Below are 27,765 nucleotides of genomic sequence, written 5' to 3' on the forward strand. Positions count from 1 at the left end.
TCCTTTCGCGGCTTTTCCGGCTTTCCGTCTCGCGTGCTGGCGACCAAGTAACGGTCGGTTTGAAAACTTGACGAAACGAGCGGAAGCTGCATGCGCATTGCATACCTGCCAGGCGCACATATTTTGTGTTCCCGGGTTCGTTGAGTTTAAGCGCTTGTTTCGTCAAGTTTTTAAACCGACCGTTACGCGGTCACAAGCGCGCAAGGGGGCTGGGAAAAGCCACAAAAGGAAAACTTCTGCAACCGCGAGGAAGCGAAAGACGATGCCTCGCTAAAGAATAGAACTTTTACTTACGTGTGCTGGACACTTTCGGCGTCAGCTTAGGCGAACCACCAGAAAGGCTCAGATCGCTCAGCGAACTCTGCTGACTATCCTTGCTTTGGGTGCGTCCCCTGCAAAAGACGAAGAAAAGAGGAAACTTTTGTCAGAAACTATGCGGCTAATGTGATGGTTTGGACAGTGTTTGGCAAAGGAATGAAACCGGGAAACCAGAACCAGAAATAGCATCCAAATTTAAGTTTTCTTTTTTAAGACAACCCCACCCGGTGGTCGACCGATAAGATAAGGCGGGGCGCTGGTACTCCGAAGCCCAACCACCCCGAATGGGCAGGCAAAATCAAAACGACTGCTATTTACATTCGATTGTTTGATAAGTTGCGCAATGGTAGATAGCGAAAGTATCGACGAAGGGAACGTCGAACACAAATTGTGGGTCTAAATGATTTCAACATGGATCCATTTTATTTGCTCTCTTCCTCCAAGCAGCAGCAGCAGCAGCAGCATGTGAGATTGTCCAGAGTGACATTCAGCGGCATGATCATAACGTCGTCAAAGCTCACAATGACCAGCGCAAACAACGCCATCCAATGACGACGACAACGACGACGACGACGACGACGTTAAAATTATCGTGTTTTTCCCCTGGGTCTCAACCTCACACTGGAGCTGGCAGACATTCCACCGGCGTCGGTATCGTTGGAGGACGTTGGGTGGCTCCACAGTGGGGTGGTTTTAACTCACACAATCAACCCCTGCTGCTGGTGGTACATGGAGCCCAGAGTGGCTAAACAGAGCCATAAAGATGTAAGACAGCAGGTGGCGTCAACCATAGATAAATGCGTTCTGTTCCACGGTCCCGGTGTCGATACTTCGCGCCTCAGAATGCACAAACACACAGTTGCGTCCGGTTTAGCACCGATACCGGATGGTGTACAGTCCCGGCATCGCGAGTACGAGCAACGAGTTTCACGTGCTTTGACTCCACATCTTGTGCAATGCTTCGACGGTTCCCAGGCTTGGAAGTTCGACACTCGGAGTGTAAGAAGCTGGTTGTGGAGTTGAAAAAGAAAATAAAACTCCAATCATCCCACCACCGGGGGACAGGGAGAGACAGCGAGAGTAAGGGGTTAGGACCGCGGCAGTGACTCCCATCATTCCTTCGCGGGTTGTACCTCTAACGAACCGCTAACACCAGTGCCGGGGCTGATGATGGTCAAGGTCGATTGACATCTGCGCTCGGACGTGCCAAGACGTTCACCTGTGTCGCGTCTTATACTCACACGAGGCCCACGAGGCCCACCGCCATGATGTGTCACGCAAGATGTCGCTGGACACCATTCAGCGGCCTAATCGAAGCTAATTGGAAGCGCTTCTTTAGCCATTTATTTCCCGCAGCCGTTACGCATCACGCAACCACCATTTTCTGGGTTTTTTTTTCTTTCCGTCGGCATTTCCGTCACCTGACTAACTTCGTGACAGAACTTGGTACAAACTTAACGGTCTCTTTAGGCTGTTCATGGCATTCGCCGGAGAATCGCGTCTCCCATCGTGGTCCAATTCCATTTCGCTCGTTTGTTCTTCCAATGCCCCTTCACTTGCGATAAACGTAGAGCAGTAGTAGTTGGACAATTTTATATCTTTATTGTGGGGTGTTGTAAAGCCCGGGAATTGCTATTCGGATTTACACAACGTGGACCGCAGCCTACTGTAGGGCAGCGGCTTTAAGCAATCGAATATACTTCCGCTTTCTTCAGCTGCGAGTTTGCTACAATTTAAAACAAAATAAGGAAACATTGTTAGCAATATTGTAGAACTACCTCATTGTCTCGGTCATGTTTGAACAGACAGCACTTGAAGTATGCTCGCAAAAATATGCTCGCACCAGCGAACTGTGTGATGAACTGTTATGTTGAAAACATATGTCAACAAGCTGGTGAAGCGTTGTCCACTCGAAGTGTCCACACTTTCCATCATTAATCACAAGGATCAAGTACAGCATCGAAGGGCTGGCCACAACTCGTCATATTTCGCAAGCACCGGGTTCCATTAGAACACTGTAACGAATTCAATATCCAAGCCATAAATACCACCAACAAGAAGGTGCCACCATCTTTCACCGACTGTGCCTGCGGTGACATCGAAGTGGCTGGAGTGGACGTAAAACAAGCGTACCGGTCGATACCGAGGACCGTAACCGGAAACGCAACATATCGGACCAGAGGCCAAATGCAATCATAACGCCCGCGAGCACACCATTGTCTACCAATTGCGAGGCTCTGCAGGTGGCCACACCGTACGAGGCCTATTGTCTATCAGCAATAGGCCAACACCGATGGCCGATGGTCAGCGATAGTGATGCCGGAACAATGGAGGCCAGAGACTCGAGCATCATCATGGGTGTCCGGAAGTTTCACCACAGGACACTCAGGTGGGCTTGGCACATCACACACACACACGCGTATATCGACGAAGGTGGACCCATTTTGCAGTAAATCAACCCACCAACCACCAACGACACCCCTGGCCCATCATAAGCTTCAACGTATCTGAAGCCCTAACCGCAAATAGGTTCAACAGCCCCCCATCTCGTCTCTTCGGTGAACAATGTAGCATAAATCTAATTTTATTGCCAGTCCACCATCCCACCGTGATGCGCTCGATCGCAGACCAGGAGCCCCAGGTCCGGGTGTCCTTTCCAGCCGATTAGCCACCGGTACACCGGACACCGGAACGGCGCAAGCGACGTTGAGCCGCTAGCTTAGGATTACAAATTTCCAATAATTTTCATGACACCGTACCAGAGAAAGAGAGAGAGAGAGGGCAATGGAGAGACAGGGACCTGGTGCTGGTCGTGCGTGAAAATAGGTGTCATCCTTGGTGGGGAAAATGGAAATTTATCGACCCAACGGGACAGTCCCTTCCATTGCACACAGGTGCAAAGTTCTGGCACCTGGAACTGGGAGGGCACAATTACTCACTGGGAGGCCACCGGTGCAGTGTTTGAAGTGTCTTGGAAACGCAAAGAAATGCAAACAGACACATGCACAAGCACCAGTGGCCTCACGTTCTTGCAACCACTGTCACCGTTATGCAAGCAGCATGTTATTGTAGCAACACGCAGCACGCATGCCAGCGAAAGAGAGACCTTCACATTTCCAGCAGACACGAACAGTGCGGGACTTAAAAAATCCTTCATCACAGACACCCAGCGCCGGAGCAGGGTTCTTCGGTGGTCCCAGGTTTCGTGTTCAACACAATTAACCCGTTGCACATGTAACAATTCGGAAAGACGACGAGAGGTAGGTTTGTCGGTGAGAAAATGGCGAATGGCGATAAAAATCAGCGGAGGGCAAAATGGCGGATACGGCAGGCCCGTGCGGGCTAATTGAGCGTGTAATCCACATCCATCATCCAGATCGCGGGCGAGGCGACTGACGATTTCTGCACCAGCGCGCGCGACTCACGAGAGAAGAAGTTACATTGTAGCGCGGCGAAAGGAAGAGATCGTTTTCGGGGCGGTTTTTGTGGCAACCGACAAGACGGAATCAGCATATATTGCGCGTAGGTGGAGCTCAGGCCAGGGCTGTGGCCAGCAGCGAGATTACATAAAAATGCTGAGACATTAATTGAAATGGAGGTCACGGACCGTGCTCTCCAATGATACCGCCAGTGATGTTAATGAGGAAGACATTGTATGTAGTGGTTTTATGAAAAGCAACAATCTTGATTTGATTTAGACAAAATCATTCAATGGAAATAAAATTTGCAAATAAATGTCGATGCGAATGTCCGACAGACACTTACATAAACCCAAACGATCATATTTTGAAGTAAAACCATCATTCGATACCCGCGAAAACGTCACATCCATGACCGTTTGCTTCAACTCCAGTGGACCATTTCATCGTCGTCGAATCGTCGATTTTAAAATGCACCACGGGCGCGCCCCGCGTATGTCAACCGGCACTGAATGCAAATCAATCGCCATTACTATCAATATTCATTAGATTTAATTGACCGACTCAATGGGGCAGCAGTATGGTGGCCGGATTGGGAAAATGTCGCCATTCGCCACGTGCGCCATCCGTCAACGGAGGTCCCCAGGCGGGGCGCCAACTCCACATGAAAGTGACAATCTTCATGCCGTTCCGTTGGCGCTTTTCGTTCTCTTTTTTGTGCCATTTCGATCAGTCGACCACGCAGTAGCACCTAACGTATTCCAGACAATTTAACACCGGCTGGCTTATCAACTGCTGAAAGAGTCGTTGGTTTGTTAATGGATCTTTGTTCCGAATCCGTTTGCATAACATCATCATCCTGCGCTGCATTAAGCGGCCATCGACCGACGCGCGCGGTCGAGGGCACGTCGAGGTCTGAATTCGATGTCAAGGAGCCGGCACTAGTGCAATCGCAAGTACATCAACGTTGTTTATCAACGGTGCAGCAAGCAGGTCGCAAGCTTATCAGCTTCGGTGGCACCATCGCGCATCATCATCCTACCTGAAGCACGCTGTAATCAACCTAATTTCGTCGACGCGGATTATCAGCTGACGCGAGCTGATGCTCGAGAACAACAACCGACACAGCCAGTATGGTTAGAGCCAATTTGACGGATGCTAAACGATTCAATTATGACCTCGAGCACCACTCGTGGTATGATTATTACAGCCAAAAAGCCTTACATCCGAGGTCAGGACGTCTAGACGTCCGGATACTTGAGCCGAACCGAATGAAGGAAGTACTCATGCTACAACCGAAAAGCACGTGAAACTTCTCCCAGGAGTAAACATGTTAGTTGACTTTGGAATTCAAAGAGGTCATCCCTTTGCTGCGGCTGTTCCAATTAGGCAAAGCAAACATCGATTATCGCTTGAAAGTTCCTTCCTAATGGCGCATGAAATCTACGATTTGAATGTTGCTTGAGCCAAACGTCAATTCTGCATAACAATCTCCAAGAAATGCTGAACGCGGCAAGAACTTTACCGAAGATCGTTGTTCTACGATCGCTCAGAACTGCTGCAAACTGACTTCTTAATCTCAATTTACAACCACTCCCGTAGACGGTCATCATTTCGCATATTTGCTTGATGGCGGAAACATAGCGAGAGCGAGAGGAAGAAACTTCGAGTCAAGATCGTAAAATCGTCTTGCTACAAACGATCCAAAAGGAGGCACACCAGCGTCTCGTCAAACAAAGCACCGAAACACAAAAACCCGGACTCATCGGAGCAGAAACCAGCGAACGAAGATGTCCACACGTAACTCTGGTACGGATCGTGGATGGGTCCGCGAATGTTGATGTATGTAAATTGTGCTATCTCGCGCGCCCGTTCGCGTGTGTGTTTGTGGCTCACCTCTAACGATGACGCAATTAATGGGACTGGTAAGCGAGGGGTGCTGCGGTCTTGATCCAGTCACGACCACCGGATCGGATCCCAACAGTGTGTGCGAGCACGAGGCGGTATCGTCTTAAGGTCTGCGAATTGATGCTAAATGAGATACGGACCGCTAAGTGATGGGTCGCCATCGACCTGGGAGATGAGCGACAAGCGATATCGCGATTGATCCACCAATGGAGTGGCCACAGTAGGCCACGACTACGTCTGTTGCTACGAGAAGTAGCTCCGAGTATCGGAAAGGGACTGAAGTAGCTTCTTATCTAAATGGTTGGTCCCGCTACAACATTCCAGCCATACAGCAACAGACTCCACTCTCTGGGAGCAGACTCTGGCCAACCGCCCACCAGTCCGCCAGTATCACCTGTCTTATCATAAATGAATCGAAATCCATCGGAACTCCGGTTTATTCCGCAAAGAGATCGCAACGTCGGCGCCATGTTGGGGCAGCCAGCGCTTTGCAAACGCATAAAACAATCGAGCAAGAGAGGAACTCACACCCTCAACCACCGGTTCGCTTCACTCCGATCGGTAAATGTTCCGAATAAATGTTTCGATTGTTTGTTGCTGCTGCGCTCCGTTACCGATGACTGATTGCGTTGCGACTTCCTTCACTCCGTACGGTTGGCGCAGATACCGATTCGTGCCAGAAAATCGAACACGCACCTCTCGCCTCTTGCACCCCCCGGGGGAGGGGGAGGGCATGTTGGGCAACATAACAAACGCGTGGAGCGAAGCACATTCAACTACATCGAAATGAGCGGGTACGAGTCAAGAGTAGCAGTCAGGTCTCACAGTCGGTTCCGTAGCCTCCCAGCCCCCTCCGTCGAGATCGTGAAGATAATGATGACGATGGCCTCATGGCATCGGGCTCTCTGCGTCTCTCTCACTCTCGCTCACCGGCTCACTGTTTGGCCTTTGAGCATCTCGAGCTGAACGGCAATCGATTCTACGGCCCCTGGGGGCAGGCGGAGTACTGCAATTGCAGAGTGGAGGGTAGGAAGGAGTGCCTCCCCCCCCCCCCCCCCGTTTGATCTGTGCCGAGAGGTAGCCCCGAGGGTGCATTCTCTATCCGCTTTTACATAACCACAACCTGACCTCCAGCGAGGCGTTGGCCGTAACTCGAGCTGATACCGACAGATCGACCAGCGATCAAAGTCGATCGTAGTCGATCGTAGTCGTTGTTGCACACACCCCAAAAACAAAACACAGACTGTGTCAACAACACCACACCAACACCATCTTTCCCTTTCGGTCGTCACTTACCTTTTCGCCGAAACGGTGCGTTTGCTGCTGACGCTCGAGATGCGGCTCGTGATGCTGGCCGCCTCCGATGGTGGGCTCTTTGGGGTTCCAGTAGCGACCGCGGATGGTGTGGCCGGTGAATCGCGCCGCACTAGCGACACTCGGCCACTCGTATTACCACAGCTAATGCGCGATTTTACCTCACTGAAGGACCGGCGCGGTACCGATTTTTTATTCTCCGCGATCTTGCTCATCACTGCGTCCCACTTGTTCGGTGTACCACCACCAACACCACCCCCGGGACCCGATTTCCTCACGAAACTCAAATTTGATCCCCCTCGCACACTACTGCTGCTGCTGCTGCTTACACCACGTGTACCGATCGCCATGGTCGGTCGTTTGTTATCCTGATCACAATCACCAGCACTACAACTACTACCCGCACCCCCACTAACACCGTACGTCATCGACGAGGGTGGCGTTTCCTCATACGCGCCCACCACCACTATACCACTGGCGGCTTCATCGCGCGATCCACGTTCCGAACAAGAATCCTTCGACAAGCGGAAGGCGCTCTTACGCTCGGTGCGGTGCGGTGCTGAACCTGGCATACCACCGGACGCATGGTGCTGTTTCCGGAGACCACGGTTCGAGTCGTTCTTGGCCTGTTTGCGGTTCGCGATGCCACCACACGACGCGGCCGTCGGTTGTCGTTTACTGCTGCCACTGCCACTGCCGCTACCGATCGGAGGGGAGCGTGCTACGGGACTGTTTAGATCGATCGCGGAGACACGACGACGCGCAATACTTCCAGCATCGTGCGCCACGCCGGAATTACCATCAGCGGCAGCAGCAGCAGCAGCAGCAACGTCACTAACACCACAGCAACCGGAGTCGGCGTTGGGGCCGATAGGTGGTAAGGGATTCAACGCGGTCGTCGTCGTCGTCGTAGTAGTCGCTGACTGATGCTGATGATGATGATGGTCGCTGTTGCTGGTTGCATCGTAGTGTGCGTCGTAGTCGTTCGGGTTGGGCGCGTTGTGGGGCTCGATAAGCGTGCCGCGGTCCATTATTGGCTGTTCACTCTCGTTGTTGGGATCGGCCGGGGCCACGGTACTGGCACGCTGGATCGACGACGATGACGATGTGATGGAGCCGCCCGGTGGATGCGCGATGCTGGTACGATCAAAGTTCTGACTGTTGCTGCTGCTGATTGTATCGGCCGGACTGAGATCCACACTCTGGCCATCGGTTTCACCTTCTTCACCACCGACCGCATCCGGTGATTCCGCGGGAATCACACCGCGTCTTCCAAGCTGATCATCCGCACGGCGTTGCACAAGATCGTCATCTGCTCGATTCTCGACGTCGGTAAAGATGCCACTCGATTCCATGCACGAGTCCTCGTTGGCACCATCAACACCGCCACCATCACCGCCTCGGAGCACCATCGGTTGTCCGTTGAGTGCGTGGAAGAGAGCAGCATTGCCACCGGGAAGTGGTGCTCCGATACCACCAGCACCGGTTCCAGCACCAACCAGCGCTGCTCCACCACCACCACCACCAGGTGCTCCTGCACCGGCTCCATACAGTTGACCATCGATGATCTGTGCTCGACGAGCATCACCCCGGTTAAACACGTCATCTGCATCACTCTCGGTGAAAAAGTCCGAATCCGTCATCGGATCCTGACGTCTCGGTACGACGGCAATCGCAGCAGCCATCAATGGTTGCCATGCACCTTTCACCGGTCGCGGTCCGTTCGAGGGAGAATGATCGGCACCACGGCTCGCAGGTCGCGACATTTCACCATCACCCTGATAGCCCGTATCGAGACTCGTGATGCTCGTGATGCTGGTGATGAAGCTGTTCGATACCTTGGACGAAGTGGCCGATTTGGTCATCTGGTCCGTCTTGGGGTCTGAATCGGCCTGCGATACTTCCCCATTTGGTGGACAGCAACCACGAATTCCTGCCAGTCCAACATTCCCTCCAGGACCACTGGATCCAGCACCAGCACCGCTTCCATTCGTGCTGCTGGACATCAGTAGCAACTCCGAGGGAAGTAAAATATCCGTCATGTCCGTCTTAACACCGACTGGATCGAGCGGGAGTTCCTCCGGTGAGGGTGTCTGATCGATCCGACAATGATGCTGCAGTCCACCGTGCTTATGATGCGCGGAACCAACACCAACACCGCCACTAAGACCGGCCCCGGATGTTGTATTGAGATGCAGTTCCAGTCCATTGCCCGTATTGTTGGTATTGGTCGTAGTCGAATCGAGAAACTCCTTCATCTGATCAGGCGTCAGTATGCCGAGGCTTTCATCCATCTCGAACGATCCCTGCTTGGTGAGACTTCCATGGCCACCGCTCAGGGAAGTGGTCGGTGACTTTAGGTGCGGTGCGGCCATCGTTGGTGGTGGCTTCGTCAGCGAAAGCGAGGAATCGCAGAGTTCGATCGAACAATCGAGCGTACATTCGGTGAGATCGAGACCGAAGGAGTAGCGCTGCTTGGGCGCGTTTGGTGCAGCCGTGCGACGACGTATGATCAATTGGCCTTCCTCTTCCTCCTCGTCGTCCGGTGTGGCCGGAGGTTCATCGAGACTTAGATCGAAGATCTCCTTCCCAGCACTCACGTCACCAACGCTCGTCGTGTCGGCAAGCTCCAGCTTCTCGTTCAACCGACGCCTCTCCGCCGCATACTCGTCCTCTTCTTCCTCTTCCTCTTCCATTTCAACCACGTCTGCTTCTTCTTCGGCGCGGTTGATAGCATCCTGTGTGAGATGCGTGGCAATCAATGTTTGATCCGGAAAGCTTATATCCTGAAGCATCGTCGTTGCAAGGCTATCCATTAGCCGATCCTCACTAACTGCCGGACGCACTACCGAAGGGAATGCCACAGGATCAGAGCCATGCATGGTGGAATTGTGACGCTTCCCTTTCCCTGCATCGACGCCACTGAAGTGCATCAAGCTCATCGAGTCGTCAAGATGGAACGTCAAACGATTCGGTTTCTTCACCGTCGTCGTTGCCATCGCAACCGGCAATCGTTCACCTTGTGCGTCTTCCCTCTCCTTGGATTTTGTTTGATTGAGAACGCTGTCACCTGGAACCCGGAATGAGCCACCCCGGGAGCCACTATCGGCCAGTTCCTGTGTGATATTGGGAATGCTTTGCGTGACGTTCACCAGTCGATCATGCACCATGGTCGAGTTGAAGTTGGATAGCACCCGAGGTCGACCGCAATCTTCATCATCCGTCAGCAGCTCGCCGGTGGAAGGGCGTCTGTGCAGCGCCAACGTTCTCGTCACACCAAGCACCGGCGAATCGATGCTACTGGAGCTCTCGCGTCGAAAGGTACGACCAACACCGATCCCAGGCTGATAGGTCTGGGTAGAGTTCATAATGGGCCGTGCATACTCCTGCGGTGACGGAACACTGTTCAGGGATTCGCGTGACGATTTCAAGAAGGTGGCACTTCGTCGGATCTCGTACGTCACGTTGCCATCGCGCTGCAGCGTGACCGTGTACTCGTGTGGATTGTAACCGGTCAAGTACTGCTGGGGTGTTGTGTTTGATTGCGGCGGCACCGGCGATGGCACCACGGCCGGAGGAGGTGGATCAAGCAAGTTATCCGTACTGTGCGCTCCGACCAGTTCCAATGATTCGTCTACCAGCATCTGAACGGTACTGTCCGCAGCTATTCCTTCGATGACAGTGGCCGCAACATCGACCATAGTCTTTTCTGCCAGCTCATCATCATCATCCGCATCATCAGCAGCGTCTTCTTGCCGCATCGTTCGCTCGTCACGATCCTCATCGTCACTCGGTAGACCAAATTCTCGCTGGCACAGCTTAATGTCCTCGAGCCTCTCAGTGGAGACACCACCGTTGATGTTCGAGCTACTAGCGGGGGTTGTATTTACGAGATCTAGCTTCCGCAGAATCGGTAGTCCCGGAGTCACTGCTATAGAAGCACGCGGTTCTGGTGCTGGTGTCGATGCGGTCAGCGCTGGGAACGGGGTCAGTTCGCTCATGTGCGACAATCTGTCGCCGGAGTATGAGCGAGCGATGCCTCCGGAACGGCTTGGTGGTCGTAAGAAGCTGATAGGTGTCGCCGGGATCGGTCGCTTGGGTGGAAGTCGCGATACACTGCCCGACGGTAACCGGAACGTGCCCGGCACTGGGATCCGACTACTGACGCTGTCAAAGCGTGGAATGCGCGATTGAGCCGAATCCTGCAAGAAGAGCGGAAATAAAGGAATGCGTTTTAGTACAAATGCAATTAGCGAAGGAAAAGGTGATGAAACGAGCGAGGAAACCCTAGAAACCACGCTTGTGGTCACCGTTTGTAGTCACGTTTTGGGGAAGGTGGATAGTACATTGTTTCAATCGACAATATTGAGCATTTCAACAGTGGCTCAAAAATTGCAACATTTTTTTTAAATGATTTAAACTCCTAGCGATTAAGTTCTCTTTCAGTGAAAGGCCTTTCCCAGATACTTTAAAAAATACTTCTCTTCTATTTGTTGGTTAATGTTGTGTTACATTTTATGCAAGCTCTAATAATAGTACATTAATAGTCCAAGAAAGTGATTTCGAGGGACAGTAAAATGCGAAATTAATTACCCTTCAACACTATTTCGAATGACCGTAGATTCGGTTCGTGAGATTAAGTTCCGCAACTACAGCAACACTTTTGTCGTAAAACTCATGCAAGAGAACCTAGTGCCAGAGATTAAATTTCGTTTTCCATAGATGCCAGGAATGGATTTAATTTCCGTTTTAAAATCATGCGGAAGTTTAAAATATATTTCTTTTTCACGACTGGGCGTCATAAAAGGCATCCATTCGTTACATCGACACATTACATCCGAGGGAAATATGAAGGAAGTGACAGCTAGTGGAAATTTACGATTTTTACCTTACTCTTATCACCACTAACACATCTCGTGCGCAGTTCAAGTGGAAGCAATTAATTACGAAAACATGAGAATGCGTGGAATCCACAATTGCCCACAACCCAATCGTTGGATCATCGCTTTTTGTGTAATTCGTCGAACCAAAACGATCCGACATCGTAACGGCAGGCCAGAGTATTTAGAGGCTTACAGCATTATTTGTATTCCTGCATTATATCCAGAAAACCAGAAAGAGTTTCCTACCACAGGGACCAGCACAGGGGATTGGTTGAGCAACACGAACGCTACTCTGATCCGTGACTACGTGGTGGCCATCTGATAATTTATGCGTTATGAAGCTCAAATGGTAGCGACGTAAAGCACACATTCCGTTGTTAAATCTCGTCACGGAGCTCACTTACACAGGCACGTCTTATCAAGCGACATGAGCCAAGCAGTGGTTCCGCCCAACGCGACCACCGCAAGTGAAACTTATTTATGCTAATTAGTGTCATAGATGCGGCGCTATGAAAGATGATACCCTAAGCGTCCCTTTTGCCCTTTCACATGCCCTGCTTTACATCAACTTAGATTCAATTATAACGATCACGGCTTTCACTTCCAGGATGTCTACATAGGACGCACTGAATGGAAAAGCTTATGAAGATTATTGCAGTTAAAAATAGCTGTTACATCAATGGTGCTCCTTTGACCAAGAATATTCCATTGCGATATTGGATCATTAACTTTTCCACGAACTTTATGAAAATTCAACTTCCGTCCCTTCAAAATGTCAGCTTCTGGACACAAACTTTTCTTCTCAGTTTTTCATTAAGAGACACAAGATGATAGCAAGAGAGAAGAAACACAACTTCCGGCCGTCGATGGTTCCGGCAGCAAAAGGAAAATCACTTCACGGACAATAAATTTGTAGAACATCATTCATTAGTCGTGGACCTTGTCGCTAGACTCTATAACTTTCTCCTTGTAACATCTGCCGCCGACGGAATCATGAATAATATATTCAAGGTATATTTTTGGCATTTTAACGATTCTGTTGTGAATCGTTCGTCTATTTTATAGCACTGCGAGGCAGCACAATAAAATGCTACCACATTTAGCACTATGTTGTCACTATCAATCAAATTATTTTGGCAAAGTTGTTCAAAATTTGAAACACCAACGTACCAACGGGAATGGTACCAAACAAAGTCCAAATGCAAATACAACACAAACGTTTGCTATGCTCTCGATGTGCTGTTCTGTTCGCGAGGATAAATATTTACCAACACTAATGGTGCACGCTGCATGTTGCCAAAAGCACAAAGACCAGTTGTTTGCATTTCAGCTTCGTAGGTCTCCAGCAAAAACCAGATAAATTTATTCGTTCGTCGCTATCTGATTCCATTTCAAATGATCTGTGCATTTTTGTAAGAAGCTTTCTGAAACAGAATCAATTTAAATTTCATGTTCATTGATCATCCGAGCACGAGCAGAAACGTAACAACAACAGACACTCCAAAAGCTTTATGAAAAACCAAAGATTGATGGGGTGGCCTATTGCTCTGGTCGTGGGAGTTGCCATCGATATTCGGTAACGGATCAGTTGCTCAATCGCTACATTACGTTGCGTTATTGGGTACCTCACCGAACGATAAAAGCATCAAACAGAAAACGATTATTGCGTTAATGGTCACCGAAGTCTTCCACAAATGGCTGATGTTTTACGATGGGTTTTTTTTATGAATTGTGAATCCAATGAATCAATCGTTACTAGGTCAGCAGTACATGCGGCACGAATCGTTATTATTTCACGGAATGACCGTCGAAAATTCAACGCAAGATTAAGTTAAAACGCACAAAATCTCTGAAATTAAAGCTTCACTCACGTATGAAAACTATAAATCTAGACGATAATGCATGTTACGTCGCTCGATGAGCATTCGCGCAGTACGAGAGAACAACGGAAAACAATTAGAGCAACAACTTTGTCCAGCCACCTGACACAACAGAAACGCATTATCACAACCGAGAGTGCTATTCTCCTGGCGGGATGCCGCTTATCCGGAGAAGTGGCCGAACACACACACACACATGCTGTAAGGCAAGTGCATGCTCAACATGCACGCCATTATTACACGCCGATGTGTGTTCGTCTGCAACGATGCATTTTTCATCGCCATGCAGTAAAATGGAAGTCCTCGAGCTAGCAGGAGCTAGCGCCAGTTTACACAAAGCAATGCCCACAGGGGTTGCAGAGTTGCAAAAGTGCTCCGCGTATGTTACATAATGCGAATGCTGGCATGGATGGCAAAGAAATCAGAACCACCAAGCGCCAGAGACACATGTGAGCCAGCGTATCATATTTGAAGCACTTCAGTCGGTGCCATTGGTGCTGGATTGGTTGAAGCGTGAAAGGAGTAGGCGCCAAGATTCTTCGAATTTCCTCGTAACATAATACTATCCCCGAAGGAGCTGAAACCATGTCGGTAACGGTTGTCTGGGCGATGAGTTGAACCATCATTCGTCCTCTCGCAGCTGGCAGACAACCGGAAGTTTAGTTCTTCTTTGTGCATCCGTTCTGGAATTGATCATTTAGTGTTTTTGCAGCATCTGACAAGTATTCGCTTCAAGAACGTTCTAAACTACGAAGGTATATAAAAAAACACATGCACCATATGTAGGATATATTGTAAATAAGTCGCAGCAACAATTATCAACCTAAATGCCCTGCCAACCTAAATGCCCTGTGATTTCACCGGATTTCCAGACAACAAATTTTCATGACAATTGCTTTTTTCGCTTCACAGAGAAACCACCAGGAATGCACGATGCCATTTGAATTTGATAAGATTAACGAATTTAACGTTCGAAACATGAACAAAAAACAAGGAAAAGGTCACCAACACAAATTGCCGACACACAGTTAAGTCTGTTCCGTGGCCGTTGTGGCGCCGTTCTGTCACGGAAAAGCTTTTATAATTTTATCACCATTTTCACCACGCTTTCCCTCCCGCAGCGGACACATGTACGAGTGATAATTCCGCTTGGTGAAGGCGGCAGTAATCTGAACCAAAACGGCACAAACCCAAGTGGCGTGGGTGGCGGAAAAACCATTTCATTTTTGTGCGATGACATCACACCAGCCACAACAGGTCCGACGAAGCGCTCTGGAAAGTGAAGAATCTGGAACCAGGAAAAAAACCAAGACCAGAGTGAGGGTGGACGCATGCGCCGACTCAAGGGATCCAAATCCAAAGCATATATTTAACGCAAAGCAGTGTCCCGAGCAGGGTGGCATCATTGAGCGATGTCAACCACACGACGCGGGTTGAAAAAGGCCAGACAGAGTAGAGAGAAAACTACGGGTTGAATGATTGATTGATTGTTGGTCAACAGCTTTCGACGCCGACGCTTTCCCGAACGATACCGACAGTACATCGTTGATAAAATATTTTACACATTTCCTTAAGTTTTATTTCATGTTCTCGCCAAGATTCGTTTGTCTGTTTTCGACCAATTTGGTCCTTTCGCGAAGAAATTCACGCTCGATACAAAAGACAGGCGTTAGATGCGTAGCAAAAAACACATTTTGGGCCGTCCCGTGTTTGCTTATGCTGTTCAAATAACTCAAGCCTAGAACGTGCCGTATCGCTATAATCTGCTAATATGCCAACGGTACCATCCTCGACACGCTTACGTTCAATGCAAGGAAAAGAGAAACCCGATGCGCTGTTGAATCAGCGGTCTGGCATGAAACAGTGAACCAACAGTGTAAGCAATGCGATGGTGCAGCTGCACGATTATCGCAAAACATTCCGGTGTGAACCCTGTGAAGCATTCATTCATTCAAGCAGAAGCACTCCCAGTAATCCCTATACAGTATCAATCATAATTGTAGACTCTACTTTAAGTTTTATGCAATATTTATTAAAATTCATTAAAATATACTTGTCATCATCACCATAACTAATGTTATAAACTATGTTGTAATAATAAACAAGGTAAGCATTATAAAGTTATGCTCCTTGTACGACAGTAATGGCAGATACCTTTTATGCAAAGAAATAAATGGTTTTACTTGCAGTACTGCAGTAGCGAAATAAAAGGTGACGAAAGGATCAATAGATATGCTGTACAATATTTAAATATAGATGCTCTGTCAAGAAGTGTGCTCTACAATGTTGTTAACGATACGATATAAACAATATCGTTCTATGATGATTTCATGAAACAGGAAGCTATACACACACATATATATGTATATGATTTGCTTCGAGTACATTTCAACGTCGTTGCAACCATTTGTAATTTAAGACAGCACACCATGGTTTAGTCAGTTGAAGAAGCTTTACTGGAGCGGTTGTACATTTCGTTGACAAACATGTGGCACAAGTTACTCTTTGTTTCACTGATTTTGTGAGTTTTTAAATTATTTTTTATGATGTGCCTTCAATCTTATTATTTGGTTTATTCTCGCACAGATGTACGAGAATCTTCACATCGAAGATATCGGCTTTATCGTCGGCGACATATTATTGTGAAGAATCAGATAAGGGGGGCTATCACTTTGACAATGTTTGGACAGAACAATTTGCAAATTATCAGTTTAGCTGTGATTATTACAATTATTACTCTGAAAATTTTGAAATTAGTTTTTTGTCTTCTAAAATGAGAAAAATTCCAAACGAACTATTCCAATCAGTTGGAAACATTAATAAACTTGGCCTCGTAGATTGTGGCATTGAACAAGTGTCACGGAGCAGTCTAGCACAAGCAGAAAAATTGACTGCACTAGATCTATCTCACAATAAAATAACGGAACTAAGAAATTATGCTTTTGAGGGTGCCAGTCATTTGAGTGTGCTTAACCTTACAGCAAATAACATCAGCGTCATTGAAGATAAATGTTTTCACTCGGTGAGTTCATTGCGCGTACTATTGTTGGGTGGTAATAGTTTAAAATACTTTAGTGCAGAAGTGATGGTGGAGCTGACAGCACTAGAATCCATCGTTCTCGCGAATAACCAGCTTCATAAACTAGAGAACAGACTGTTCGCCAGAAACAAAGAATTGAAAATTGTTCATTTACAAAACAATTATCTTACCACATTTGAGGAAGAAACATTTTGTAAACCAAACGATTGTGGTAATTTCCATTTAAACGAGATTTCATTGAACAACAATAGTATAACGCAGCTCAGTGTTCCAAATATTGATGTAAAAATTCTTAAAGTGAAGAACAACCTGTTGAATCAAATTCGGATATCGACGGCGCTTCAGGAACTACATTGCTCGCATAACGAAATCTCTGAAATTATGATCGATAATGCCCCAGAGTCACAACTACATACACTGGACATTACGAACAATTCGGTTTCATCAGTCGAATTTATTGCTCAGTTACGTTCCCTGCAAACATTATACCTTGGTTTCAACCCACTGAATCCACTAAATTTGAGTAGTTTTGGATCTTTAACAAAATTAAAAACTCTTGGCCTGGATGAGACCAAAATTTCGAACCTACAGCATGGTATATTAGGGCATCAGGAGCAGCTGGAATGGCTTGATCTTTCTTTTAACAATTTAGACCATTTAGATATGCTTATGTTAGCTTCTTGTGCCAACTTGAAAACTCTTTACCTGGATGGTAATCGGCTAAAGTCTATCGACTACGAAGAGATGAAAAACTATTTCCCTATGCTACAACTACTCGGTATCGCCGGTAACGACTGGAATTGCACTTACCTCGCTAAAATTGTGCGCTACTGTTCGACACAATCAATAGAGTTAAGCAAACCACTCTACGCAGTGCCTCAACGTGACCAACCTAGCATGAAAGGCATCTACTGCTTGGACGATAAGCATAAAACGCATAATTGGACCGCCACGATACAGGAACTTCACACGGCGTTCAACGATAGTGGAAGATCGGACGATGCCGCTCTTACAGAACTATTCCAGAGCATAATGTCAGATGTGAAACACTACAGGGATGATCGCTTAAGAACGATCAATCAAACGTCCCGCCTCGAGGCAGCTCTGTTTGATTTGACGAAACAACAGTTTCAACTACAAAAAGATGTCAATACGATTCGCGAATCCCTACTCAAGATGGAACTCATGCAGCTGTCGAATCGTACCAATGTTTCTGCTTACAACAGTGAAGAGCTGAAGCGCATGATAGAGAATGTCAACAATCTTACGCTCGATAAGCAGGAGCTCACCGCGAAAAAGTTGGAGTTCAGCATCTACGAGCAGTCGTTCAAAGTGGATAAAGCGCTCGAGATGGCCAAAGAGATCGGAGCGAAGCTTACGATACTGGACAAACGGATGGAACAGTGGGTTGCGAACATTGTCAACTCTGAAGCAGCCAGTTTCTATGCAAAGCCGTTTTTGCAGGCTCAGCGTTCATCTGATGACAGCATAAGGGATGGACAAGGCCATAGCAATAGTTTAATTACAGCAGTACTATTCATGATGGGTCTTAATCTGACCCTTATTGTTAGTTTCTTAGGATATCTGGTCTATCGTAACAAAAGTCAATCATTATTCGCGAAACATAGACGTAATGTTCGTGAAGGCTGCAGTATGACGACAATCATGGATGATCAAATATGAACATTGCTTAAATAACTTTATAGCGAAATATAAACACTCTGTTAACATTGCACACATTTTAGAATGTTTACGATTTCCGACCGATCAAGTTAGTTCCCACCAAAACCAACAAAAAAAACCATTTTGACATTATACTACTGTGATACCAACAAAAAAGAAAAGTAAACTTCTCTTTCATCATGGTGGTTTCTGTGGTTTGTTGGTTTAACCAACTGTTTTCCGTTTTTTTTAAACCACAACAGGCAACCACACCACTAAAAGGTTTGATATTTGTTTTCATGGGTCCATTCGTCCTTTTGGAATCCAAAACGCTCTCGATCGATAACCGTCACTTACTCAGCAAAATCATGTCCACTTCGCGTCGCACAAGAGAATAATATACTTTTCCTTGTCATAATTCTGTTTCATCGTTGAAATACCCGAGAACCTCTCCGGAAGCTATCCAGTGCTCAAGAAAGGTTACAGTACATCAAATGAGAACAGTACCCGCTATCGCTGTTGCTAGCTTACCCCAAAAAAGGATGATAATGTGAGACCTTAACCCTTCTTACAATCAGCATAAAGTCTCGAGGCCGATCCCCAGCCCACCACTACCTCATTTAGTTCGCTTGATGTGCATACCGAACTCCGAAAAAGAGCTTCCATTCGTATGCAAATTGGACCACCCCCAGGGGTCTCCACTCGGTGAACTGTGCTATAACAATGATGTGATCATTGTGTAGGGGGCAGAGCCAACGGCTCCGGCCCCATCTAATGCTTCATACGCGATGCAAATTTGCATCCATTTTACATGCCAGCAATAGCCAGGAAGCTGGCATTCTTCTAGGACCATCTAAAGGATTATCTTTTGCTTCGTTTCAGCGGTGCAGAGTGCCGGACCTCCTACTCATCGTGGTTATCCTTTGGTTTGCTGCTGTTGCTGCTCATTTGATAGTGCTAGAGGCAGGCTATCGTTCCATAGAAAAGCCACCACTCTCTATTCGGAGCTCCCTTGAATATAATAGACAAGGTCCCTAAAGGTCGGTCGAGAAGGACCAACCTGACGTGCTTGTATCAAATATGTTGGTTGATGTTGGTTGAAAGTAATTTAAAGGAGAACGAAGAACTGGTTTCAAATAATTCTTACGTTTCACAGATGTGTGTTTGTGGACGAAATAGTATACAAAATCATAAATAATAATATTTTTCATAAAACCGTAAACACCGTCAGCACATTGCTGTGGTGTTCCCCAATGCCATAAGCAACTCACAAGTCCGCCTCGTACACGAGTAACCTTCCTGGGCCACTAGTTCCCTTATGCGCTCACCTGCAAAGCGAAAAAAATAAGATACAAAACTCATGAATAACATTGCCTTATTATGCTTCCCAACAGACACACACACGCACACACGCACGCGGTCGCAACCCTTGAAACATGAAACCCGATCGGTGACAAACCGATTATGTGACGACGCCTAATCACCAGTGTGTCGTCCATGTGTGTCGCTCGCGCCCATACATGAGGAGTTTGTTTAGCATATTTTCAAAATAAAGCATCCACCGACACCATGAGATGGACACTAGCAGCGGGATACGATGGCCAAAGCAGCACCAGCTATCGTCCAGTGACGTCGCCCCGGCCCGATGTCGACGTCGTCGTCGTCGTCGTCGATGACCTTGAATCGCAAGACTCGAGAGATTCCTCATGCTGTGCGTTCATCAGACGAGTCGTCGTGTAACGTGCCGTGTCTCATCGGGGGTCTTCACGCTCGCTCGGTGGATAGCTTGATGGCTTCATTGCTTCATGTTTCACCCCTCGGTCACCCCTTTCATTGCCACGTTTTTCGTGTTTTTCCTCCACAACGGTCCGAACGCGTGGGAGAGCATCCCAGCAAAACGCCCACGACGATTGCGTGTCCTCGCTTCTGTTGCTTATGCTCAAAGTGCCAAGTCGAATCATGCCGGTATGTTTTGTCTCGGGAACATCTTAGAACGATAGGAGTGGAGCAGCTCTTCTACTCAAACAGGTAGCAGGGAAAAGGTTCGGTTTTCTCGGGACCTTTCGGTGATACGAACTATCACATTTCTTTGCACCGAATTTCCATGAAATTCCCCAAACAAAGCTCAAGACTAAGCGAAAGTCATGTCGATTGCGACTGTGAAGCAAAGGTCACGGGCCTCTATCTCATTTTTTCCACATCGCACACGACAATTGTAGCACCAGCGTTGATGCTGAATGCTCCACATTTTAAACCTTCACCGTAATTGAGCCGAAACGATTGCTGGGCTCAAATCACAACCGATGGGAGCCAACTTTAGATGCAATAAAACTTTACGAGATCATCATAAAACCGTAACAGTATCGTTGCGAGTGACGATGTCATACCGGCGACCAACGGCGTGGCACAGCACGGCACCGTTGCAACCCACTTTCACGCCTAGCGCATTGAATGCTGACTCTCGCATTCGCCTGAAACAGATTTCGCGTCAGGTTGACGTTTTGATTGGCGCACACACTCACACACACCACGGGGTCAGCACATTTATGTTTGAACGGCCAGCCTACGCCTGTTGATCTGTGCAGGTTGCAGAAGACCTATGATTATGCTACGGCGGTTTTTTTTTTTTGATGATCGCACCTCGACAGTGACACCTGACGAGTCGTTGCGGTTAAGCGATCCGACGACAGAGTTGAACGCATTTTCGCCACCATTGAGGAAGGTGTATCGTTCGGTGTGGTTCGTGTTGTAGCATTTTTCCACGTACTTCTCCCTTTTTGACACGCGCCAGTCTCGGTGATTGTTCGGTTTCGGAGTTGGTGAAATTCCAACGGTCTCGACACAGCACGTCGTGGGAGGCAATAATAGAGGCGGCTTTGCAAAGGTAATTCGACTTTGAGGTTGATATAAAACCTTTAATGTGCTAGCTTGAGAAGAACACTTTGCTGGTGCTTCACAATTACTCACTTTCAGGTGGTAAATCTTCTCAAGACAATCAACACACAAACCGTTTGCTACAATGGCTTGAGAAGTGAATAAATATCAAGTGGCTAAATGATTCGCCGATTTCTGAAACAGGTAATCAGTGGCTCCATTTGGCAACAAAAAGACGACCATGTAATTGTTTTGTTAATTTCCTCCCGACATGGCGGCCGATGCCGATTGCAAAGGCACTTCAAGTGTTTTTGAAACTGTTTTCCAATTTGGTTGCGAAAACTCAAGCTTCTCACAATTCCCGATCCCGATTTCGTTGTTTACGATCCTCTTCGTTTTGTTATATGGCCAGACCGCTTTTAGCGCATTGACCAACCTCTACGCTTTCAAGGGCAACATTAGGTGGCATCGGCTTACACCACCAACGGCCTCAACGGCCACTCATACTAATCCTGTTAGATTTCGACTCACAATTAGCCTGTTCCTCGAGAGACATCGACACCGAAATGCAACAACCCATATAACTCAAACAACACACCTCGCCCCAATATCCACGGACGCAGTTAATGAACCTCGCGTCCCATTCGACTTTCGCTGCTTTTCACGGTTGCCACGCTAGTTGCTTTGAGTGCCGCGCCCGCGTCGTTAAAATCCAATCAACATACTAACCTCACCCGCGTAACCTCTAGGCCTGGGGATGTTGCTGACGACGGTGACGACGACGACGACGACGACGGTCTTGGCCGTAACGGGAGCATCAAGTTTCGATCGAATCGGAGCCAACGGGGACGGTAGGCCCTTCTCCTGGTCTTCCTCTAATGCCACTAATCGAAAATTGAGGTATTGCACCGTTTTCGGGGGCCCCTTAGTCGATGCGGACCGATGCGCAATGGCACGCACTTGGCCGCAGGGCGCGTTCGTGTACTTTGGAGAGCGCGCGCGCCCCAAACCTAAATGTCGGTCACTCGGCGTCGTTTGGTTTTCGGCTACAACAAAACTAGTCCCCGGTTTCGAATTGAAGTGCTATGCTTGATTGGCTTAGTTAGTCAATTGTGTGTTTTTGTGTGGCTTCGTGTTGCAGCCACGAGGAAGTCGGTCACACACCCAGGTGCTTTGTCAAAATATCGTTTTTGCATAACCACATCACTCACATCATATTACTGCACACGAAATCAAACCAGTCGTCAGAGTATCACAATTCACTCAACATATCACCGGAGTGGGATTTCAAAAACCCTTAAAACCCCCAAAAAACCTGCCCACGGATGCACTTTGCTGTTCCACAACATTGAATTCGAAAAACCCGCTTCTTCTCACGATGCAGCACCGATTGTGCAGCGATGCAGCCAACCGACTGCAGGTGCACCACGCAAACAGTCGGTCGGTTTGGCCGACCAGTCAGTCAGAGCGTACCAAAAACATGTTGACCGGTCCGACCGACAGACCGGCCGACCGGCCCGTTTGGCTATTTTAAGATGCGCCGACAGTGCACCATCACCACCCATGACCACTCACCACCGGCTGTAGACGCCAGAGTGCAGTACACCGGCCGTTGCTTCGGTAGTTCAATATCTTGGGAGCAAGAGCGGGTGAGTCCAACAACACACCAACATCGAGCAAACAAACAAACACGGTACGAACTTGTCTACCTTTACGGTTGCGTCTGGTTGCACGAAACCGATTTGTGTTTGACCGAGCCGAGTTGCATCATGCACCATCATGTTGGCAATGCCAGGTATCAGAAGCTGTGTGGCCAGAACCGTTTGCTTAACATTACAATTAACTTATTTTCATACTGTTGAGCCAGAACCATTTCCGATGTCAATGATGGGAAGAGACAATGCTTGCAACATTACTACCTGTTGAAATGGATTCATCCCTATAAAATGCGGGCGATAAAGGAATTCCTCATCAAACGTATTTCAACGACAGTTTTAAAAGTTCATTAAGAGAAAAGCTTCAAAGAAAATCCATTAACCACGGACCAATGCATTACTGTATCCGACGAAGTGCTACCGAAGCTGATGAGAATTTTAATTGCTTCTTAAAAGTAGAGATTCTTAAACAAAGATACAATATAAAACCAATCAATTCTACGTTGCCTAGACTCTTCGGTGGTGGTTAGACGTTAGAGGTTGAATTTCCAAGTCGTTTACATCCAACGTTCAGTAGAGAAAGTCCTTCGGAAACTGTGACATCACGGACAATGCCAATCGAATGCCCAATTTTAAACGCTCATTATAAGCGCCCAGCATAGCAGCATACCCATTCACTCGATTTTCCACTTTCCGCGCGTTTTCGATGAAGCAATAAACGCTGTTAGAGCGCGACAGATCGCCTTCACGGACGTCTTCCCCATCTTCCCCTTTCACCACATTTTTCTGTCAGCTGGTCTAGGTCCGTTTGACAGATGAATGTCACGCCCGCGATGCGCCCTTCGTTTCTTATGCTACTGCTGCTCAGCAGCAGCCGCCGAGGGTCAAAGCTAAGCCAGTCGCCAGCCCATTATGCAATGACCAGAGGAGACAGAGGCACATCAGAACTCGGTCTCGGAGCACACCGACAGCCTCGACCACAGAGAGCATAAACATTCTGTCTTGTGGGTTGAATCATGCCGATGAGGAGACCGCTCTGGTGTGGTCTCGCACATGTTTTCCATTTTCCGTTCATCATCTAGAGCGCACGATATCTGGGTCAGGGCAGGAGTTGTCCCACTAGAAAACTGAGCGGAGCTGGTTGGTAGAAATTAAACATTCAGCATACCTCTGGCTGGCAGTCATTTTCGAGATGACGCTGGCCTCACCCGGCTGCCCAGTGGCCCTTTGGTGACGATTTAAATATAGGATCAGAGGAGGCGATTGGATTGTAGCAACGGTTTCCAAACAGATTATTCCAAACTCACTACATTTTCAGAAGAAAGTACACTATTTGTTAACTAACTAGCCATTGCTATTATTAGCTACTCGAAAGGCAGACTCTCCTTCCAGTAGAAAGTATTTTATCTGCACCATAAACTTGCACTGGTAACCGCATTATCTACTGCCACTAATTGCAGCTGCAGTACGAAGCGGAAATGGCGATGCACTTGTTGTTCTTGTCAGACCAAATCGTTCCCAAGTCTGTTGCTAAGAGATAGGTGATACAGGGAGATGTGAGTCACAACTTAGTAGGCGGCAAATTATGACCAGATGAGACAAGGACAAGTAGTTTTATGTGACAAATGTGCCATTCTCTGAGTCGCTTTGGTAAATCGAGCGAAAACTACCACCAGAAATGTAATTAAAAATAAGAAACGCACAATACTAAATAGACAAAGCGAAGTAGTGGTGCAGATGGAGAACTCTGCTTCCCGAAAGCACTAATTGCGTTCACTTTAAACTTCACTCAATTAAACAATTTAGCAGCTTCGCATCTCCTCGATACAAGGCATCTCCGTAGTGTCGCTTCAGGCATTTGCAACGTTCCGCACAGCTCGGCTCCGGTTCGTTTGGTTAACTTTTTCTGACTATTTCTTCCGCTCCAACCGTTAGTCGAGTCTCCTTGGTAGCAACAATTGTTCTAATGACGCTGGTGGCCTAGCAGCGTAAAGTGCTTCCGTCATCAGTCCTCGCTGGATGCATTTTACAGGTGCATCCAGCGCTACTGGTGGAATGCAATCGTGCTTGCGTGTTTTTGGTAAATTAAATGTTCACTTTTTACGCTGAATTGCAGACGGCGGTACAGAAGTGCAACAGTAGATGGAGAATAAATTCAATTAGAAACAGAATTAGTAGAATAAATCTGACGGTATCGTAAACGACACTACTTGTAGCTGACTGTGTTTGTTTGTTTAAATTACTGTGGTAAGTGGTATAGTCTTGAAATATCTTCATTTTATTTGTTTTTCTATTCAACTAATGCAGCATGGATGCTAGAGAAGATGTTTCTAATTCTTGCATTCGATGCCAATATTTTGGAAATAGAATTTCCATATTTCCTTCCCAAAACTCGTTACCATAACTCCGTAAGCGGGGAATGTTCTGGGAAATGCCTTCTCCATACATAACTACCAATAACATGCCAGTAGCATACGTCGCATAATACAACACCGCAACGCGGCTCACATGTGCAGCAATATGGTAACCGCAAACAGCACTGCACACGCTCGGCTAATACGTCGTATAGCATCGTAAGCCATACGCTACGCTTACACCGGAACAAGAGGCGTCCACGGATGAAAATCAATATCATGCGCCCAGCTGGGCACAATATGGCGGCGAAAATTGTCACAATGCACAGTTGCCGCGTAACATTCGTGAGCTTCTTCGTGCCATCCATGCCACCGATAACGTTTTATGCAACCAGCGACCGTTGATAGAGAGCGAAAAGAATGAATCATCCCCTCGGCAGCATTCCACCGGCAGCAGTTCTATTGCCTGGTACGATAGCACGACGACTGCCTTCCGCTCGACTAATGGTTGCCTCAGTCGCTGCGTTCTTCTACGCCTCATCGTTATCTTTCCAGTGCATCTTCGCATGGTGGCTGGAGGCAGATCAAGATCGTCCGCGAATGGCACCGGGGGTACGTCTAAATGGCCCCTTTTTTCTGTCGCTTCAACATGAGCCGCCATGATCGCCATTCACCGCATGCCCGGCAGTGACTCCACAAATTGGTGCTACTTTATGCCGTACAATTGCTGCTCCGTGCGCATCGTTTGTTTTGCAAACCCGAAAGAGTCTGGTGCACAGTAAGTGATGCAAAACCAGCAGCAGCACCAACAGCAGCAGTAGTAGCAGTAACTGCGGCACAGAATGACAACATAAGGGCCCTGCGCCGGTAGATAAGATCAACAGGCAGAGTGTGATTTAGAGAGCGGCAAAGCATCTCGCACTGTCTACGACGCCTCGTTACGGGGCTAAACGAGCTTTTTCTCAAGACCTAACAGGCTCTGCGCTCGCCGAAATGGCAAAAGTTTTCCATCTAACGCCGCACCAAAGTACAGTCACAACGCCCGGTATCGAGGCTACTGATAGCGTTGCTACGAAGAACTTTTATATCCAGCCAGACGATCGGTGCAAAGATAAGTTATGATAACTAATTAAATTACCGTGGCCAAACATTGCACTCGGGATGACCGGACTAGCACAAGTCGTTTCGCATAAATCTGCCGAGTTGATGTTGAAGTTGGAGACAAAATTGCAATGAGCTACATCAACCAACAGCACTTCCTGCGTTAGGATAAATCCCTTAGAGACGTTCACTTTCGGGATGCAACCGACCGGGGCGTCTTTAAGAAAATCAATGAACCAGTAAGGAACCATTACCTACACCTTTATAGCCAGTAACACAACCCACCGCTTATCGATCCGTGTTTCACAATCCTCGACCAATTTGCTGCTCGGTCTCGGTTTCGCTCCGGCCATTATTCTCGACACGTACGCTTCCGTCCATATGCACATTCTCACGGTATCGTGTGCACGGAATAATCGCTACGCGAATGTGCAAACTTTCACCCTCTGCCTCAACACGAGAGCTCGGGGTGTTCTGTATCTGCTCTAGTATTCAGCCGAGGATAACGATATAAAGCATACAACACATTCTGCACACTCTCCTGGGACTCGTGGAACAATTTATTGGAAAACTTTCGTCGAAGGCCAGCTAGCAGTAGGCAGTCCAAGGCAGCGTAAACCACGAACACATTCGTAACCTTTCGCGTCGCACACCGGAAGCTCCATGCGGAGGTGGCGTGCCGTCCATTGGCAGGATCCCAAGACACTTAATTAAAAATGTTCAGTATGTGTGAAGTTGCTGGCTTCTTCCGCCGGCGCTGCTGTCGCTGCGCTTCGAGTGTCCTCTGTTTCCGGTGGTCGCTTACCCCCGGGGGAAGCCCTTGAAAGGTTCATTGGTAGACTAGCCCAGTGCCGCATCGCAACAGTAGAGGTCGTCGAGCCACAGGAGCACGAGCTAAGAGCGTGCTGCGTTAGTCATTCGTTGGAGACCCACTGGTAGTACTTAGGACCTTAGGACCCCATACCAGCAGAAAAAGGGATCAAATTCCCGCAGACATTAGCCTACAAAAGGCGCCAAGGCGAGGTTGAGGTCCGTTTTAAGAACACAAGCAAGTGACCGCGTTGCGTGCAGCTAAGGACTTTTCCGTGGGATGCCTGCCTGCCAGCCATTGCTGCAAACTGGAGCACCAGTAGAACATCGGCGTTACTTAGCAGCTGTTCTGTTGCTACACGTTGCTGGGAGACCTCATTACAATAGGTCCAGTCATTGGTCGAAGGCGTCGGTCAGTGACACAAGATTGGTGTCGACAGCTGACCGGGGCTGAGATCATATATTTTCCCGCACGTTGACCACGAACAAAATGGAGGCTAATGAGGCCGCGGGAAGGGCGGAGACGCTTTTCACTTTAATCGATCGA

The 27,765-nt window shown here is 47.9% G+C and overlaps 3 protein-coding genes across 5 annotated transcripts in view; 1 reads left to right on the forward strand and 2 right to left on the reverse strand.

The window, feature by feature from the left end:
• LOC125951801 (microtubule-associated tumor suppressor 1 homolog) overlaps positions 1-8,139 on the reverse strand; it is a 72,264-nt gene extending 64,125 nt beyond the window's left edge. For all 3 annotated transcript variants that reach the window (XM_049680856.1, XM_049680855.1, XM_049680854.1), the window contains exons 1-2: positions 6,942-8,139; positions 295-392 (exon numbers count right to left, since the gene is read on the reverse strand). In XM_049680856.1, the coding sequence (XP_049536813.1) occupies positions 295-392; positions 6,942-7,990 (1,147 nt within the window). In that variant the 5' untranslated portion in view covers positions 7,991-8,139. The remainder of the gene's footprint in view (positions 1-294; positions 393-6,941) is intronic.
• The window catches only part of LOC125959637 (uncharacterized), a 30,368-nt gene continuing 10,603 nt past the window's right edge, over positions 8,001-27,765 (reverse strand). Inside the window, exons 3-4 of the mRNA XM_049692465.1 lie at positions 8,104-11,161; positions 8,001-8,044 (exon numbers count right to left, since the gene is read on the reverse strand). Coding sequence (XP_049548422.1) covers positions 8,001-8,044; positions 8,104-11,161 — 3,102 coding nt within the window. The remainder of the gene's footprint in view (positions 8,045-8,103; positions 11,162-27,765) is intronic.
• LOC125951836 (uncharacterized) lies at positions 16,250-18,491 on the forward strand. Its single transcript, XM_049680909.1, has 2 exons — positions 16,250-16,744; positions 17,989-18,491. Exon 2 carries the CDS (start codon positions 18,005-18,007, stop codon positions 18,443-18,445), a length of 441 nt encoding a protein of 146 aa, XP_049536866.1. The 5' UTR covers positions 16,250-16,744; positions 17,989-18,004; the 3' UTR covers positions 18,446-18,491.

This window comes from Anopheles darlingi, chromosome 2, assembly GCF_943734745.1.
Source record: "Anopheles darlingi chromosome 2, idAnoDarlMG_H_01, whole genome shotgun sequence".
NCBI classification, from domain to species: Eukaryota; Metazoa; Arthropoda; class Insecta; order Diptera; family Culicidae; genus Anopheles; species Anopheles darlingi.

Excerpts from the sequence above, each read along its gene's own strand:
- LOC125951836 (XM_049680909.1), top strand. The coding sequence starts at position 18,005 with ATGATAGAGAATGTCAACAATCTTACGCTCGATAAGCAGGAGCTCACC.